The sequence below is a fragment of the Ceratotherium simum genome, chromosome 5, assembly GCF_057802395.1.
Source record: "Ceratotherium simum simum isolate JZ-2026a chromosome 5, ASM5780239v1, whole genome shotgun sequence".
NCBI classification, from domain to species: Eukaryota; Metazoa; Chordata; class Mammalia; order Perissodactyla; family Rhinocerotidae; genus Ceratotherium; species Ceratotherium simum.
In genome coordinates, this window is record NC_141904.1 from 45,735,388 (window position 1) to 45,752,461 (window position 17,074).

At 41.3% G+C, this 17,074-nt stretch overlaps 1 protein-coding gene across 5 annotated transcripts in view; it reads right to left on the bottom strand.

Annotated features, from left to right (window-relative positions):
• Window positions 1-13,599, bottom strand: part of ANO10 (anoctamin 10) — a 217,060-nt gene extending 203,461 nt beyond the window's left edge. For 2 of the 5 annotated variants that reach the window (XR_015552203.1, XM_087430810.1), the window contains exons 1-2: window positions 11,026-11,096; window positions 4,354-4,506 (exon numbers count right to left, since the gene is read on the bottom strand). Coding sequence is in view for 4 of the 5 variants with exons in the window: in XM_087430810.1 (XP_087286936.1) it covers window positions 4,354-4,506; window positions 11,026-11,062 (190 nt within the window). In the remaining variant the exon portion in view is untranslated. Of the gene's footprint in view, window positions 1-4,353; window positions 4,507-11,025; window positions 11,097-12,894; window positions 13,008-13,457 lie in introns of those variants that run through there. The other 3 variants (XM_087430808.1, XM_087430809.1, XM_087430807.1) reach the window with 3 other exon arrangements.
• Window positions 13,600-17,074: the final 3,475 nt, after the last annotated feature.

A 17,074-nucleotide genomic window follows, 5' to 3' on the forward strand; every position in this document is an offset into this window, starting at 1 on the left:
GTGCATCAAATCCCATCTCTGCACCTCTTGCTTGGAAGACCCAAACCGACACAGTGAGTGTGTGGGGAAAGGCACTGTCAGACACTTCTAGGGGAGTATAAATTGGTATAACCTTCACAGAAAACCATTTGTCAATATCTTGTTCTGAAAAAGAGCAGTCCCTCATCAGACTAAAGAGCTTCTGCAAGGCAAATGAAACAAGAATCAAAACGAAAAGACAACCCAGGGCCGGCCCCGTGGCTTAGTGGTTAAGTGAGCACGCTCTGCTGCTGGCGGCCTGAGTTCGGATCCCAGGCGTGCACCACCCACCGCTTCTCCGGCCATGCTGAGGCCGTGTCCCACATACAGCAACTAGAAGGATGTGCAGCTACGACATACAACTATCTACTGGGGCTTTGGGGGGAAAAATAAATAAATAAATAAAATTATAAAAAAAAAAGAAAAGACAACCCATCAGCTGGGAGAAAGTATTTGCAAAGCATATATCCGACAAGGGGTTAATCTCCATAATATATAAAGAACTCACACAATTGAACAACAAAAAAACAAACAACCCGATCAAAAAATGGACAGAGGATATGAACAGACATTTTTCCAAGGAAGATATACAGACGGCCAATAGGCACATGAAAAGATGTTCAACATCACTAATCATCGGGGAAATGCAAATCAAAACTACACTAAGATATCACCTTACACCTGTGAGAATGGCTATAATCACCAAGACAAAAAACAACAAATGTTGGAGAGGTTGTGGAGAAAAGGGAACCCTCATTCACTGCTGGTGGGAATGCAAACTGGTACAGCCTCTATGGAAAACAGTATGGAGATTCCTCAAAAAATTAAAAATAGAAATACCCTATGATCCAGCTATCCCACTACTGAGAATCTATCCAATGACCCTGAAATCAACAATCCAAAGAGGCTTATGCACCCCTATGTTCATTGCAGCATTATTCACTATAGCCAAGAAGTGGAAGCAACCTAAGTGTCCCTCGACTGATGACTGGATAAAGAAGATGTGGTATATATATACACAATGGAATACTACTCAGCCATAAAAAAAAGACAAAATCGTCCTATTTGCAACAACATGGACGGACCTGGAGGGTATTAGGTTAAGCAAAATAAGCCAGACAGAGAAAGACAAACACTGCACGATTTCACTCATATGGGAAGACAAACTAACACACGGACAGAGAGAACAGCTTGGTGGTTACCAGGTGGAAGGGGGTTGCAGGGTGGGCACAAGAGGTGAAGCGATGCATTTATATGGTGACCGACAGACAATAATGTACAACTAAAAGTTCACTGCTATAAACTATTATGACTTTAAAAAGAAAAAAGAGCAGTCCCCATCTCCCTTCACCCAATTTACCTTCCCCAGAGGCAACAACGTTCTAATTGTTCAGGAATAACAATTTTCTTTATTTGTTGTCATGTCACCAAACAACATGCCTATAGAGCTATTTCTTGATTTTTCAGTTTTAAGCCTTGGCAAATGACGATTTAGCTCTCTTTTCTGCCCACCTTCACCATTTCCATCTACCACTCTCATCACCCCATTCTCACAATACAGTTATATCATCCCTTTCATTATTATGACATGTTATTTATAGTTGAGCCTTACATAATGCTATGATTTTCCTTTCCTACAACTTTCCTTTTCCCCAAAAGTTAACTCTTATCATTTGCTTATCATGAATTTATCAATAATTCAATCCCCTAAGCTTTCTGCCAACTGTTTAAGTTTTCCCTCAACACACTGACATGAGAGACATCCTATCAACATCATCTTGTTAGTGAAATCTCTCTTCGCTCTGCCCTCACATCTTGTTGGCAGCGGGATAGGTTCAAAATTCTAGATTGAAATCATTTTCCTTCAGAAACGAAGATATTACACAACTGCCTTCTAGCTTCCAAGGTTTCTGTTAAGAAATCTGATCCTTTATATTTGACTTATTTTCTTTTTTCTGGAAGTGCGTAGTATATTCTCCGTCCCCAGAGTTCCAAAAGTCTCTAATCATATGCCATTTCCATCCACCATGCTGGATACTGAGTGGGCCCTTTCAATCTGAAAAAGCACGGCATCAGCTTTGAGTTTTTCCTGGATGATTCTTTCCTCTCCTTTTTCTTGTTCCCTTTCTAGAACTCCTTTTATTCAGACATGTACCTTCTGGACTAGTTCTCTATTTTCCTTATTTTTTTCTCTCATATTTTCCTGTTCTTTATCTTTTTGCTCTACTTTCTGGGAGGTTTTTGTCAAAATTATCTTCTAACCCTTTTACTGAGTTTGTAAACGTTGCTTCCATATTTTCACTTTATAAGAGCTGCTTTTTTGCCTAAATGATTATTTTATAATATCCTACTCTTGATGTACAAATGTTCTATCTTCTCATAACTCTGAGAAGTGAGTTTTAACTCTCTTTTGGTTTTCTCATGAGTAGTTTTCTGCTTTTATCTTGTTTGGTTTTAGCTTTCTGTTTCACGTTAGGGGTTTTCTTCAGACGCTTGGTGATCTTCTGTTGTATGCTCATGTTTAAGAAAGGGGTTCTAAGAGGCTAAACAGAAGTTCTGAAGGCTTTCATCAAAGATGGCCTTTAATGCAAGGTAGTCTGGCCAGGTCATTTTCCATGAGCAACTTTCTGATTTCTGCACCTTTGGTTATTCTGTCTTGAGTTGGTCAGAATCCCCAAAGAAAGATTATCCAATCTCCTTCCTAGATGATTTGAATCTACCTGCTAAAATTTTGGAAACTAAATTAGGTATAAGATTGGTGGGGTGGAGGATAGGGGTAACGATATTCAGTTATTACCCTATTTTCACTACATAATCTCTGTTTTCAACTGTGCACAGAGCCCCTATGCCAAAACCCATGTATCTGACCCTCTCAAAGAATAATAAGCAGAGTCTTCTGCTGGGGTAGTAGAACACGGAAGGATCTAACTGTTTCTTAAAATGATCTCAGCCAATTCTTTTTTTTCTTAGTACCATTTTTATTTCCACCTCCCCCTAGTGTCACTAATTCCTGAGTCTTTAGGAGTATTTTGCAGTGTGAACCAAATCACATCTCAATTTTTTCCCTTGCTAGCTTCAGCTTTGGCTTTCTTAAGTCTATTTACTACTCATCCATCTGTTTTCTAGCTCTCAAATGGTCCTACTGTTATATCTTCTCCTTTCTTCTTTGTCAATGTAGATTTATGTCTTTAAAAAAAAAATCATTTTATTGTATTTTTAATAGGAGTTTGGAAGAGAGTAAAAATAAACATGCATGTTAAATCCACTACCTTTACCTGAAAGATGCAGAATACTTTTTTGGAATGTTCCTTTATGATTGTCCCAATAATATGGGAACATGCCCATCCCCTCCCCATCCTTGTGTGTCCCTGCTAAAGCCACACAATGAGCAGAGGAGAAGACTGGGATACACTGGAGTCTCTCAGTCTAAGATACTGCAAATGTTCTTACATCACAGGAATTTTAAAGAAGGAACTCCAACCCAGTAAAACATCTCAGATTTCAGCAGCAGGTACACTTGTTTTTTAGTTTCTTTTGGCTCAATTCTTTGAAAAAAATTAAAAATTCCACTTTGATTCAAAGTTCTATTTTTAAGAAAGTATTTCAGTTTACAGCCAAAATCTTTTCTAAAAAGAGTCTGAGTTTGGTCCAGTGTTTGGAGACTTAGTGAAGTTTTAGGTGTTGTTTTATGTAGTTTTATGAAGTGTCTGCTCATGTAAAATGTCTCCTACCCTCTCACCCAAATCTAGACCCTTTTCACTCTTCAGGAGAGGGCTAAACTGTGGCTTCTTCTATAAAATCATCCCTTACCAGCCAAAAAGCATCACTAAAGCATCACCTCTTCCTTCTCTTTATTTTTACAGCAAGTATGCAAACGATGCATTTAAAAGTATCATGTACTGCTTTGTGACAGCTTTCATTTTTGTTTTTTTCTGTTACTTCAATTTCTAGGAACTGGCATTCAGTCTCCTTACCCTGATGGTAACATCCTTGCTGGCAGAGACTAGATTTATCTCTTCCTTAGCACCATAACTGACACACAAGGAATACTCAATAGATACTTGTCCATTCATTTGATAAATATTTATTAAACACCTACTATGCACCAGGCTCTGTGCTAGGCACAGGGTTTATAGCTGTGAACAAAATCACTCACGTTAGTTACAGTCTAATCTTAATTTCAGACTTCCTTTCAAGTCCTAGATAAATAATAAAGATCCAAGAAATGGAAATTAATTTTAAAAATACATCAATAAAAAAACTGTAAAACACATTTGAAAATACATTTTTAGTCACTGAGCATGACTAAGTCTGAGTATTATTTACTTTACTCACCTCCATCTTTCTTTTTAGTGATAATTCTATTTTTCAGCCATTCTTTGGTTTCTTCTTTGACATCCTGAGCAAGTTCTATGACCACCAAAGGCGTGAAAGAACTCTCGAAAGTATCCAAAGCTGATAAGGTCACTTTCATCTTTGACAAACTTGCTGAAAATTTCAAAAAATAAAAAGCAAACATGGGTTATTCTGGAAAAGAGAAATATCTAGACTATATTTATATTTCTCTTAATTACACCTAATTCTGGCTTCCAACATATAGGAAAATTTCTCAGGATCCAGATGGGTTATAAGACAGGCTCAACCAATGGTTCAAAGCACATGTGCTGGCCAGGCCCTGTAATAAAACCAATGGAACACCATCCTTTTCTGTAAGTAGCTTAGAACACAGCAGGGAAGACACTCAGGTAGGTGAAGGACAACAGTGTCAAATATGCTCTCACACAAGAGTAGTAAGAAAGTATTTATAAAAGATGTGACACCTGAAGAGGATTTAGGAGAATGAATAGGAGTTTGCCAGAGAGACAATGGATGGCATTCTAAATAGAGGAAATAGTATTCCCCTACAAAATAATGATGGAAAATAGCCAATAGGCTCAGAGAAATACAAGTAATTTGATATGGCTGAAGCATTAACTATGTGTGGGGGAAGGGAGGATGGGAATGAGCTAGAATCTAACTAGGGCCCTTGGGTACAAGGGAACTGGGCTTTGTCCAGTGAACAACGGGAGTCACCAATTCATTATGAGCAGGGAATTGGCATAGTCCAATTTCTTGTTTCAGTATGGAGTTGATCTCCCAGCACCAGCTTTCTTTCCTAGTTTCTCTTTCTCAGGGATATCATCTTTATCTCTGTTACCAAGCTTGAAAAATGTTGGAGACCCACAAACAGCATCAATTACTAAGGCCTAATGGCCTCCCTCTAAAATGTTTCTCAAGTGACTCTCTCTAACCCAGTGATTCTCACCAGGGGCAATTTTCAGACTTTAGACTTATTTGTTCTAACTTAGTACTTGATGTAAGTTTTAATGACTCCAAAGTACGAGAGCAAGCCAATTCTTGGGAACAATCACAAAAGGGGTGTTCAAAACCGTAGAATGTCTTTCCTTCCTTTAGGGGAAATCTCGTGGCAAGGGGATCAAACAGATCCAGGCTGTCTGGCTTGGACTGGTCAGCTTTTGTTTTTCTCTAACAGAGTATAAGTTTTGTTTAGGGCAACACAGGTATTATAAGTCAATGCTGGATTCAAATTATACTACAAATAGATCAGGAATGCTAGTTAAAGATACCAGCCAAATAAAATGTCAGCATGCTAGGCTCTATGAAGGAAATCAGATCAAAATAGGACCTGGTACTCACCTCCAAATAGCTAATAATGTGGTCAGGAATTACACAGAATGAAAGAATGATAACAGATAGCAATTAGAGCTATGGGAACTCAGAACACTCAATGTGTGAAAGTTTTGGATCAAGCAAAGGGAGAGCATGTTCTACACAGGGAAATAACATGTGTAAAATCAATGAAGCAAGAATAAAGTTAGCATAAGAGAAGAACAATAAGACTGGCCTGACCAGAGCAGAGGGCAAAATTTTGTAAGCTGTGACCATTTAAGGATGACAAACACTACAGTTTACATCTGACCCGATGGCCAGTAAGCAGTCACTGTAGGTTTCTGAGCAGACGATTAGCTATGTGTCAGAGTGATATGAATCTCAATAGGTAAATTCAAGAGGCAAGAATATGGGTGGTCTTCATGGTATTCTTTCAACTGCCCTGAACTTCAGAAATTTATTCATAACAAAAAGTTGGGAAAAAATGTTAATCTACCAGTAGACTACAGAGGCTTAGCATCATCATCTTTTATATGGAAATATCAGATACAACAAACATTTATTGTGTGCTTACTATGAGCCAAGTCATGACAGAATCTGAAAGTACAAAAGTAAATAAGGCCTACATCTTGCTTTTGAGGAGCTCGATTCTAATAGCAGAAGCAGGTGTTAATCAAATCATTCTCATACACGGGCTAAGTACAAGAGCAATAATCCAAGAGGTAGGGGGAGCCTGAGGATGGGGAATTAACTTTCTGGGAAAGGAGGCTGAGAACCAGGCAGCCTTCAACTTGGAAAAGATACATGGATGACTCCAAGGTTTCCAACCTGGGACATGGGAAGAATGACTGTGAGTGAAGAAATAGCAAAGAGGGAAAGAATGGTTAGGTTAAGGGAATAATAAAGTGTTCAGCAGGGCATATGTGGATATGCATCAAAGGTCACAGTTTGTTAGCATTTATGCATTGCCTAATGTGAGCAATGAAAGGCCCACCTTATTTATAATTACCAGGTCAAAAAACAATCTCTCTGAGACACTACAAGCAGGTTTCAGTTCCAAACATGTATATGAGCACTATCTAGAAACTCACAATAAATATTTGCTCACTGATTCACTCTCATTTGAGACACTACATATCTTTCATTACTCAAGGCACAACCATAATAAGATTTCCAATATATTACAAACAAAAGTGTCACTATCTCTGATATACAAAGAGTTCTTATAAGTCAACAAAAAAAATACAAAAAACTAAAATTACAAGTCACAAAAGAAGAAATAAAAGTGGCTGGCACACATTTGAGATGTTTGAAGTTACTAATAAAAGAAATGCAATGTAACAACGAGATACTTTTCCCTTCGCAGATTTGCCAAAGTTGAAAGATGGACAGAACCCAGTTCTGGCACAGGTGTAGGAAATCAGGCATTTTCACACACCACCGACAGATGTTGTAATTTTGATACCCCCTTTCCAGAAAGCACAGTGGCAATATGAAAAATAACATTAAAAACTCATACCATTCAACACAACAATGCTATTTCTAGGAATTTATGCCAGGAAGATAATAAAATCAAATATGCATATAGAAGAAGAACATTACAGTTTCCTTTTTTTTCTTTTGGTGAGGAAGATTGACCCTGAGCTAACACTTGTTGCCAATCTTCCTCTTTTTGCTGAGGAAGAGTATTCCAGAGCTAACATCTGTGCCCATCTTCCTCCATTTGTATATGGGACACTGTGACAGCATGGCTTGATGAGCGGTACGTAGCTCCGCATCCAGGATCCAAACCAGTGACCTCCAGGCTGCCAAAGTGTGAACTTAACCACTACACCACCGGACCGGCCCCTCTTTTTTCTTTCTTATTTATTTTTGGAAATTATCCCAAGAAGATAATTAAACCAAATATGTACACAGAAGTTCATTATAGCTTTATTTATTTATTTACTTACTTACGGCAAAGAAACAACTTACAACCTGAAACTCCAACGACAGGAGAATGGCTAAATACAGTATGGTACAACTTTATAATAGAAGCATTAATACTAGAATACAGATCCAACTGTATTAACATGGAGAACACTTCATAACACATTGTGAGGTAAAAAATGGAAAGTATGGAGGCCAGCCTGGTGGTGTAGTGTTTAAGTTCGCGATCTCTGCTTTGGTGCCCCAGGTTCACAGGTTCAGGCCCCAGGCACCGACCTATGCCCCGCTTATCAAGCCATGCTGTGGCAGGCAACCCACATATAAAAAAGTAGAGGAAGATGGGTACAGATATCAGCCCAGGGCCAATCTTTCTCAGCAAAAAGAGGAGGATTGGCAACAGATGTTAGCTCAGGGCTAACCTTTCTCACCAAAAAAAAAAAAAAAGCAAAGTATGACCCCATTTATGAATATATATAATCCACAGTGATATCAAAATGACAATAATATTAGCTAACATCTGCTAAGGACTTACTACATGCAAAGCACTGGGCTACACATTTTTATGTGAATTAACTCATTTAACTCTCACACTAACCCCATGAAGAAGGAACTTGAACGCTTTCATTTTACAGATGAGAAAACTGAGGTGAAAGAGGTTAAGCAGCTTGTCAATGTCACGCAGCAGCTAGCCGGGGAGCTGGGATTCAAAACCAGGCAGCCTGCTGCCAGAGTTCAAACCCTTAACCATGCATGCACATACGCACGTATCAGTCTATACTGTATGCGCCTTAAGAAAAATTCCCTCAATGATTAGTCAGATATATTTCTCCAAATTGCCATTTCTAGGTAGTAGGATTTAGAATGATTTTTATTTTCTACTTTATATCTTTTTTATTTGAATTTTAATGAGCAGATATTATTAATAATTAGAAAATTTGTATATTATTTTACAAATATAGAAGCCCCACATTTTCAACAATAAGTGTAAAATAGACACTGTAGTAAAGGCCAAATGATACTTTTTCTATTAATACAAGATAATATTTTGCTATATTCCCCAGAATAAAAACATACCAACTTTGTACACCGTACATGTTAAGAAGACTCCAAGTGACACTAGTGTGACAGAGATAGCACTGATATCCAGTGTTCTTTGAATGACATCATGCCATATGAAAAAGACCTTTTTTTCCCTTTTTGTGAACTTATCAGCCAATAAAGTTAAAATCAGTTTTATAGCCTCATCATCAGCAGTAACACTGGCCTTGCCACAGCTGTGTAGCTGCATGCTTTAGCTCAATACAAGTCACACAGAATAACACAAGCGCCAGTGCAGCTTGGATTCTGCTCTGAGCAAGATGAACCGTGCGGCGTGAGCGAACACTGCCTGCTAAGCCTTTTCAGTGGCGTGTGGTAAGCCTTGACCCCCTCAAGGCTCCAGCACCTAAGATGCTGTTGGAAGTTCCAACACTACTACTGGTGACACAGTCCTATAAGGACCAACTCTGCTCCACACTTGTGCCATCCACTGGGGCACAGTGTACTTTCAGGTTATCTAAACCTTCTTACACCACTGTGCTCTCTTCTTCCTGTCCCTGTCATCCTGTGCCCTTCTATCTGTGCCCCCTGCTCATGGAATTTCTGTCACTGTACAGTAACACCTCTGGGGCTGCCCTCTCCTTGGGGGATTCCTGCCTCTTTCTGTATTCTGCATGCAACAGGGTGCAGGTAAGGCAGATTTTCAATCTTGCAGTTCACTGGTCAGTGGAATCCAGGCCTACCCTAATCCCACTTCTCCCCATTGGCTGGCCCAATGGCATGAATACCAAGTGTAACATGGTGAAATTAAGAAGCCTCATGGCAGCCTTGGCTTCAGCTGAGTTCTGCTATCTACTTTTACCAGAGGATCTTAATGGGAGGTTGTTCCGCCATTACCATGTACACTTAACACTAGTACGTGGGACCAAAATAGCAGATGGGGGAACATGAGAACTTTAAGTGTAGGTACAGAAGAGGCCCTTACGGTTCCAGTTGTGGCCAATCTAAAAACATGCAATGATTCAACATATATAGACTTATTGGGCACTGCAGGGTAGAATGATTTCTGCTACCACAGCCAATTTCCCTCTTTTATCCAGACTGTCAGCCAGGACAGCAGCCAGAAATGACTATAAGGCACAGAGCAGCCAGGTTCTACATAAGCCTTGGGGCACAGGATTAGTAGATAGCCATCCCAAATTCTGTTCTTCTTTATCATGTGTTGAACTGCATACAGGGCCAAAGAGAGACCTACAAAGAAATTAGATTCATGTGGCTTTTACATAAAATATGGAATCACCTGCCCACAAAAGGTAAATCTTGACAATGGTGGTTGAAACGCACATATGAAGAGAAACACACTGTGAGTTCAACCATTGTGGGGACAGGGGTAATGTGCCTATTTTACCCAAGATCAAGAAAAGAATAATGGACGCTTTATTCTCTTCCTGAGTTTGGGTAACGAAAAAACAGTTAATGAGATTATAAATCCAAAGGCTAAGAAGGAAACAGGGATATCTTTAGGAATCACCTTATTTCAGACTCAAGGAGAAACATGAACCAAAATTACAGAATTGCTCTCAGTCATGAAGCAGAACAGGGACACGCCCCCAGCAAGAGAAAAATGAAGGGCTACACCAATCACGCTGGAAGACGAGAGGGATTTCCTCAGGAGAAAAGCTGCAATTTTAATGGCCAGGGCTGGAAGGAAGAGGGACAGGACACCTCAGGAGGCTCTGAGGTATAGGACAACTTAGAGGCATCCTCTAAAACCTCTGACAGGCAATTGTGGGACATACTCCCCCTCCCTGAGACCCAGGACGGCTGACTCTCAGAGTCACATAGGATGTGCGCAGATCTGAGAGTGGAAAATCAGCGCCGCACACGTCTACCCCACTAGAGAGATTCTCAGTGACACTGACCATGTGGGGAAGCTGGTGAGGCCCGTTCCCTGAGGAATGTATCTGGGAACCTCATGGTCTCAGGACTCACAGGAAGGTGTAGGAGAGACGAGACACGACATACTGAAGACAGCCTGGCCACAGCAGCCGAGGCCCAGGCCTGATTAGATGCTGCACTGACGGAAGGCCACTTCTGCACAGAATCACCCAACTGAGTCTTGCCACAGACTGACCAGTGAGGCGAAACAAGAATATTTCCTCCTCTCACCCATACTTTCTGTCTACTCTCATTACCCCAGATACTGGGGTAATGTTTCTTTCGGCTGGAATAATATCTGAAATGTACCGTGATTTCTTAGTAGAAATGCTATCGGGGCTGAGAGGTTGCCCTGGACTGAGGGGGTTCCCAGGACACAGACTTTCAGTTTTAAAACTGGGACAAGTTGGTTACACTAAAGAAGGTCATTACCCTTTCCTCCAAAATATGCAGAGACGGGAATCGGCATTTGGTTTTCTGCTTTTGAGATATTCCCATTGCCAATTCATTGCCTAATAAAAGAATAATAAGCATGGATTACTTGGATTGCTCCTTCTATTCTGTAATTCTTTGATGATTTAGAAATGATATGCAACAGAAATAAAAAGGTAATTTATTGGTTACATAATTTAATCCAACAGTAGTCTACTTACACAAGAAAGGAAGATAAATATGCTCTTCCAAGACACAGAGTTTTGGATATGAATTTAGGGAAGATGTATGCTTTCTAACAGGCTTGTTTACTTCACAGGTCTGCACCAGGTCATCCTATGTAGGATGGCGCCAAGATCAAAGGAGGTCATATGACAACTAAATGCAATGTAGGATCTTGGATTGGAACTTGGACATTAGCAGGACAACTGGTGAAATTCAAATAAGGTCCATAAGTTACTGAATAGAACTGTACCGACGTAAATTTCTTGGTTTCAAAAATTACATCATGGTTATTTAAGATGCTAACATTTGGGGAAGCTAGGAAGGGCAAATGGGAACGCTGTACTATTTTTGCAACTTTTTTGTAAACCTAAAATTATTTCAAAATGAAAAGTTAAAAAAGATTCCCGTCCAAAAAAATTCCCTATTCTCCTCTTTCTAACACATACACACAAAAACCTATATACACTAAAAATAATAGCTTTTGACTCACATGACACTACACTTATTCTGAGCTGAAAACCCTCAAAAACCAAAGTTTTATTGTTTATAAAAGCAAAAAACTAGAAACATTTTAAACGTGCAGCAGATGAGGACAGGCTAATAAAGTCTCCTACAGCTGTCATTTAAACCCTTGAGAAGTGTATCTACCTGGAGCGACATGCAATCTCACCTCCAAGCACAGGACTTGACACACAGCTGAAACTCTAATAGGTGATAAAAGAATGAACTATTATGTGATGAACTATTATACAACCATTTAAAAAGATGTTTAAGGAGAATTTTTAATGATCCAGGAAAATGCTAAGTGAGAAAATGTTAAGTGGGGGAAAATGCAAAATACAAAGTAATATAACAATATGACCCCAATTATGTAATACGTACATTTAAATACATAAAAATTACAAAGGGAATTAAAAAGAATTGCATCAAAATGTTAGCAGGATTGGTGAAATTACATGGGGTTTTAATTTTCAACCTTATACTTTTCTATCTTCCAAGTTTTCTACAATGGAAAAAAAAGTTTGACTGGGTTTTTTTTAAGTGCACACACACTCCAATTTACCAGGCCTTTTCTATTCCTTTCCATTATTTTAGATCTTTTAAACTTCATTCTTCATCTGCAATTCTACAATTCTTTCAGCTACAGCTGGTCAGAATAGATATGATCCACCTTCCACAGTTAATTTAAAACTGTTTATCATACTCACAGAATGGGCCCTTAGAAAATATCTAGTCCTCTAGGTTAGTGTGAATTTAAATTGAAAGAAGCCAGATAATATTTAAATTTTTTAAATCCCATAGGATTAGATTTTTAAAAATTAAACCGCTGCAGGATTTAAGGGAATGTGATACAACTGTTTTGAGTCTGAATAAATCTCAACTATACTTTTTAAGTCTGGCACCTCCATACCCTGTCTCGGCTGCTTGGAACAGGGCTTTACAGAAGACAGCGCACACCAACGCTGGCGCTGTGAAGGCACCAGGAAAATTAGAAGCAGCCTATAGGAGGCAAACCCCATTCCAGCCACCTTTCTCCAGTGTCCCAGGCACTGGCCCTGACTTGCATCTATTATTTAAACTGTACGACGTGTCCCAGTCAAAAGACTGGAAACCCAACCACCCTGATGTGAAAGAGAGCATTACCCTGCAAGCTCGCTCCGGCCACACTCGTTCTGAGATACCCTAACCCTCCCTGCTCCGCGGACTCTCCGGGGAAGCGTGAATCACGGGCCTCTGTGTGCTGGTCCTTCCAAAAAACGCCGTTCACTATGCTTCGCCGACTCCTCCACCCCCATTCATGACCTCCTTCCCCATAGCTCTGAAGCTCTCCCCAACTCTCCAATCCTGACTCCAGCAGCCCCAGGTTTCGGCCTCGCCACGTCTCTCCCATTACTCAACCCTCCACCCCCAGACCACATCCCCTCCCCAAACCTCGGCTCTCCCCAGGCCCTACCTGCGACTACCACTCCCCTCATCACCTTCACTCCTCCCTCCCCCACCTGAACACCCCCCAACCTCTGCGCCCATCAGGTCACACTTCCCCATTCCTGGGATTGCTAGCACCAGGAGGTACCCTGGGAAGGAAGGGCGGCGGCCGGGAGGAGTCCCGGGAGGCGTCCTGCCGCAGCCCAGGCTCAGCCACCCGCACGAGCCGGGGCTCTGCACCGCGGAGAGCGAAGGGGTCCGAGGCCCCCCGCCCCACTCACCGGCCACCGCGGCGCTCCACGTCTTCGGGGGCGGGCCGGAGAGCCAGCGAGACCCGGAGGCCCGGCAAGGCGGGGCACGACAGGGGGCGGACCGGGGCCTGTGGGGCGGGCGCGGCCGTGCGCGGGGCGTGAAAACGTGGTAACGCGCGGGCGGGGGCGGGGCCGCGGTGGGGGAGGCGGGGCCTAGCTAAACATGCACGGAGCGCGACGGCGACGGCTCCGGAGAAACGAGAAACGGGCCTAGCTGGGCGGTCGCCTGGATTGGGAGCGGAGCTGGAGAAGGGAGAGGCGTGCCTGATGGGCTGTCACTCCCAGAGGGGCTGGGACCCGGGGAGAGGCGGGGCCTCGCTGAGCTGTCACTCCGAGAGGGGCTGGGATCCGGGGGAGAGGCGGGGCCTCGCTGAGCTGTCACTCCGATAGGGGCGGTGCCGCAGCAGGGGAGGCGGGGCCTCGCCGGGCTGTTGCACCGAGAAGGGGTGGGACCTCGTAGAGCGGCTGGGAAAAGACTATGCCTCTTCACATTTCCCTCTTTTCCATCCCTTAAGGTTCAGAATACAATTTTCGTTATCACTTCCAAATATAAGAACAAGTCCCATTTTAGTTGTAACTCACTTTCAGGTAGTGAAAAACCCAAATCCTATTTATTATTAAAACCGCACATTCAATAAAGCCAAATTCCTTACCAGGGTCTATAGGATCTCCAGCCCTGCCTCCCCTTACCTGTCTGAAAACCTCTTTTACTCTCCCCTTTTCTCCGCGCCAGCCGCACTGATCTCCTAGCTCTTCCTAGAACTCATCAGACACCCTCTCACTTCCCACCTCCGGGTCTTTGCTGTCCCGACTGTTCCCTCTGCCTAGAAAGCTCTTTGTTAATTGTGGAGATGGCTTACTTCCTCATCTGCCTCAAGGAAATCGAATCCCACTTTCCTCCTGAGGCCCTTTCTGACTTTCCTATTTAATGCCTGCTCTCTTCCCCACCCCAGTATCTCCCTTACCTGCTCTCCTGTTTCGTTTTTCCACAGCGCTTATCATCTTCTAACGTTTTATATTATTATGTTTATTGTCAGTCTCTCCCTAGAATGTAAGCTTCACAAGGGCAGAGATTTTTGTCAGTTTTGTCCACTGATATATCCCCAGTGCCTAGCACAGCGTTAGATCCACAGTAGGCAAGCCATAACACTCAGTGGAAAGAAAGAAAACCATGAATGAACTCTTTGTCCCTCCATACATCCAGCTCACCCCAGAGGGATGCCTCAGAGTCCTGCCATGCCAGAGAAGCCTGCTCTGCTTTTCCATGCCCCTTCCCCTTCTCTGGGTCTTCCAGGTTCAAGACAGAAGAGAGAGACACCAGGGGAAAGGAGCAGAAGCCTAATTACTTGGTAGGGGCTGCTTATTGTTCTTCCTAGACCCCTGATGCTCTGTCATGGCAGCTCACAACCTTATTGACCACTTCCCGTGTGGCTATCTTTTAGGAAGTCCTGCATGGGTATGTCCAGAAGTTCTCTCTCTTCTGAAAATGGGGACAAATTGTTTATGAACTTCAATAGGTTTAGATATTAATGATTCATTAGGCTTTTTTTTTTTTTTAATTTCAGTCTTCCTATCCTGTCATTCCTTGAACTTATGGTCATCCCTCCAGATAACTTCATCTTCTGATATTTATATGACCAGAAGGATTAGAAAAAATAAAATTTGAATGGAAATATTAAAAATGTCTTTCACATAGACGATCTCATTTCATCTCCACAATTACAAAATTAAAACTTTGTGTTAAGTACGACAAATTAGTTGTTGGACAACACAAACGGCAGACTTGAGTTAATGACATGGATTTCTATATCAATTATCTATTGCTGCATAACAAACCACTACACAGAATTAGGGATTCCCTTCCCCACCTCTCTCTTTTCAGAGATTTCTTTCATACTCTCTGACTCCCAGGACCCCCTTTTTCCAGTTTTTCTGGCCAGAAAGATAGGGTTCTCTTGGAGTTTCCTGTGCTGTTGTGAAAGATGACATGAGTGGAGCCACATTAAAACATAACCGGAGCAGCCATTTCAGAGGAATTGCCTTACACGTCTTGTTTTCTTTATCTTCCAAACTGGACCAGACCCCCAACATTCCAAGAAGTCAGCAAGGACAAGAATATCCTGTTTGTAAGGACTGATAAAACTAGACTTTGCTGATGACCGAATGGCTAACCAATCAATGAAGTACAAACCTAGCCTAACCTCATCTAGCACCAATGAACACTTCCTTAGTACAACTTACCTCATCTTCCTTCCTTTTTCTCATAAAAACTCCGAGCCCTTGCCTGAATAGGAGCACATTTGATTTTCTACTCCAATCTGTGTCCCCCGAGTTGCAATTCTTGAGATCCCAAATAACCTTTTCGCTTCACTTGCAGTTTATGCCTCTTATGTGTTGACACTTTCTATCTGTTGTGTAGTTCTGTGCAACTGGGGCTACCCTTGGGGCAGTGTTGAAGGAAAAGAGAGAGAAAAGATTCGCAGGGATTCTTCTGACCCTTTTTGTACAACAAGAGTCCCTTGTCCCATTTCATCTGTCCAGAGGGACAAATTTTCTCTTGGGGCCTTACTTATCCACGTCACTGTGTTACAGCAGTGCAGCCCTGTGACTGGGACTGGGCTCAGGACAGAGGAGGGAGAAGAAAAACAATGAGGAGTTTCCACCACTTTCTCCAGCTTGCAGCAGCCTGTTTTCCTGGCTCCGGGCTATTATGGTCAGGCTTCTCTGGACTTTTTGCTGGTAGTGCCTGGTAGGCAGCTCCAATTCAGCCTGCCCTCCTGTCAAAACTAGGAGGTAAAGGGAAAAAAAACCAAAAGCAAAAAGGAATCTCAACCACCCCCTTATTGGTCTTTCTTTAAGTTTTGAGTTCCCTACCCAATCCACCTGCTACAATATACTTTTCAGAATCCTTGGGAAGTTTTTTTTTCATATTTTGTCCAGAGATTTTACTAGTAATTAGTGGGGGACATAGGCTGTAGTGGACTTACTCCATTTTGGCTAGAACTGAAACTTATCAATCTGATAGATGAAAAAGGGTTTTAATTTGTATTTCTCTTATTATGAGCAATAAAGAGGCATTTGTATTTTATTTTCCTTGAACTATCTATTTATATATTTTGCCCAATTTTCTACTGGATATAGAAATGCTTTATATAACAATAAAAATAGTCCTTTGCTTAGATGTTTTTCTCAAAACTTTTTCTGTTTGTTATGTCTTTTGACTTTTCTTATGCTGTTTTGTTTATTTGCTTATTTATTTTTATTGGCCATGCAGATGTTTTCCATTTCTAACTGGTCAATTTTATAAACTTTTCTTTTACTATTTATTACTTATGGGTTATATCATACTTAGAAAGTCCTTCACCTCTCTTAGATTACTTTGAAAATGCTTCCATAGTTTCTTCTTAACATTTCATGATTTTACTTTTTTCCTTTTAAAATTTGACCATCACAAATTTGTTTTGATATGAGTTAAGTGAAATAGATCCAACTTTACTTCATATCTTGGTAGTTACACATTTGCCCAATCTCATTTACTTAATAATCTATCTTTCCCATACTGATTTTAAATGCCACCAACATCATAT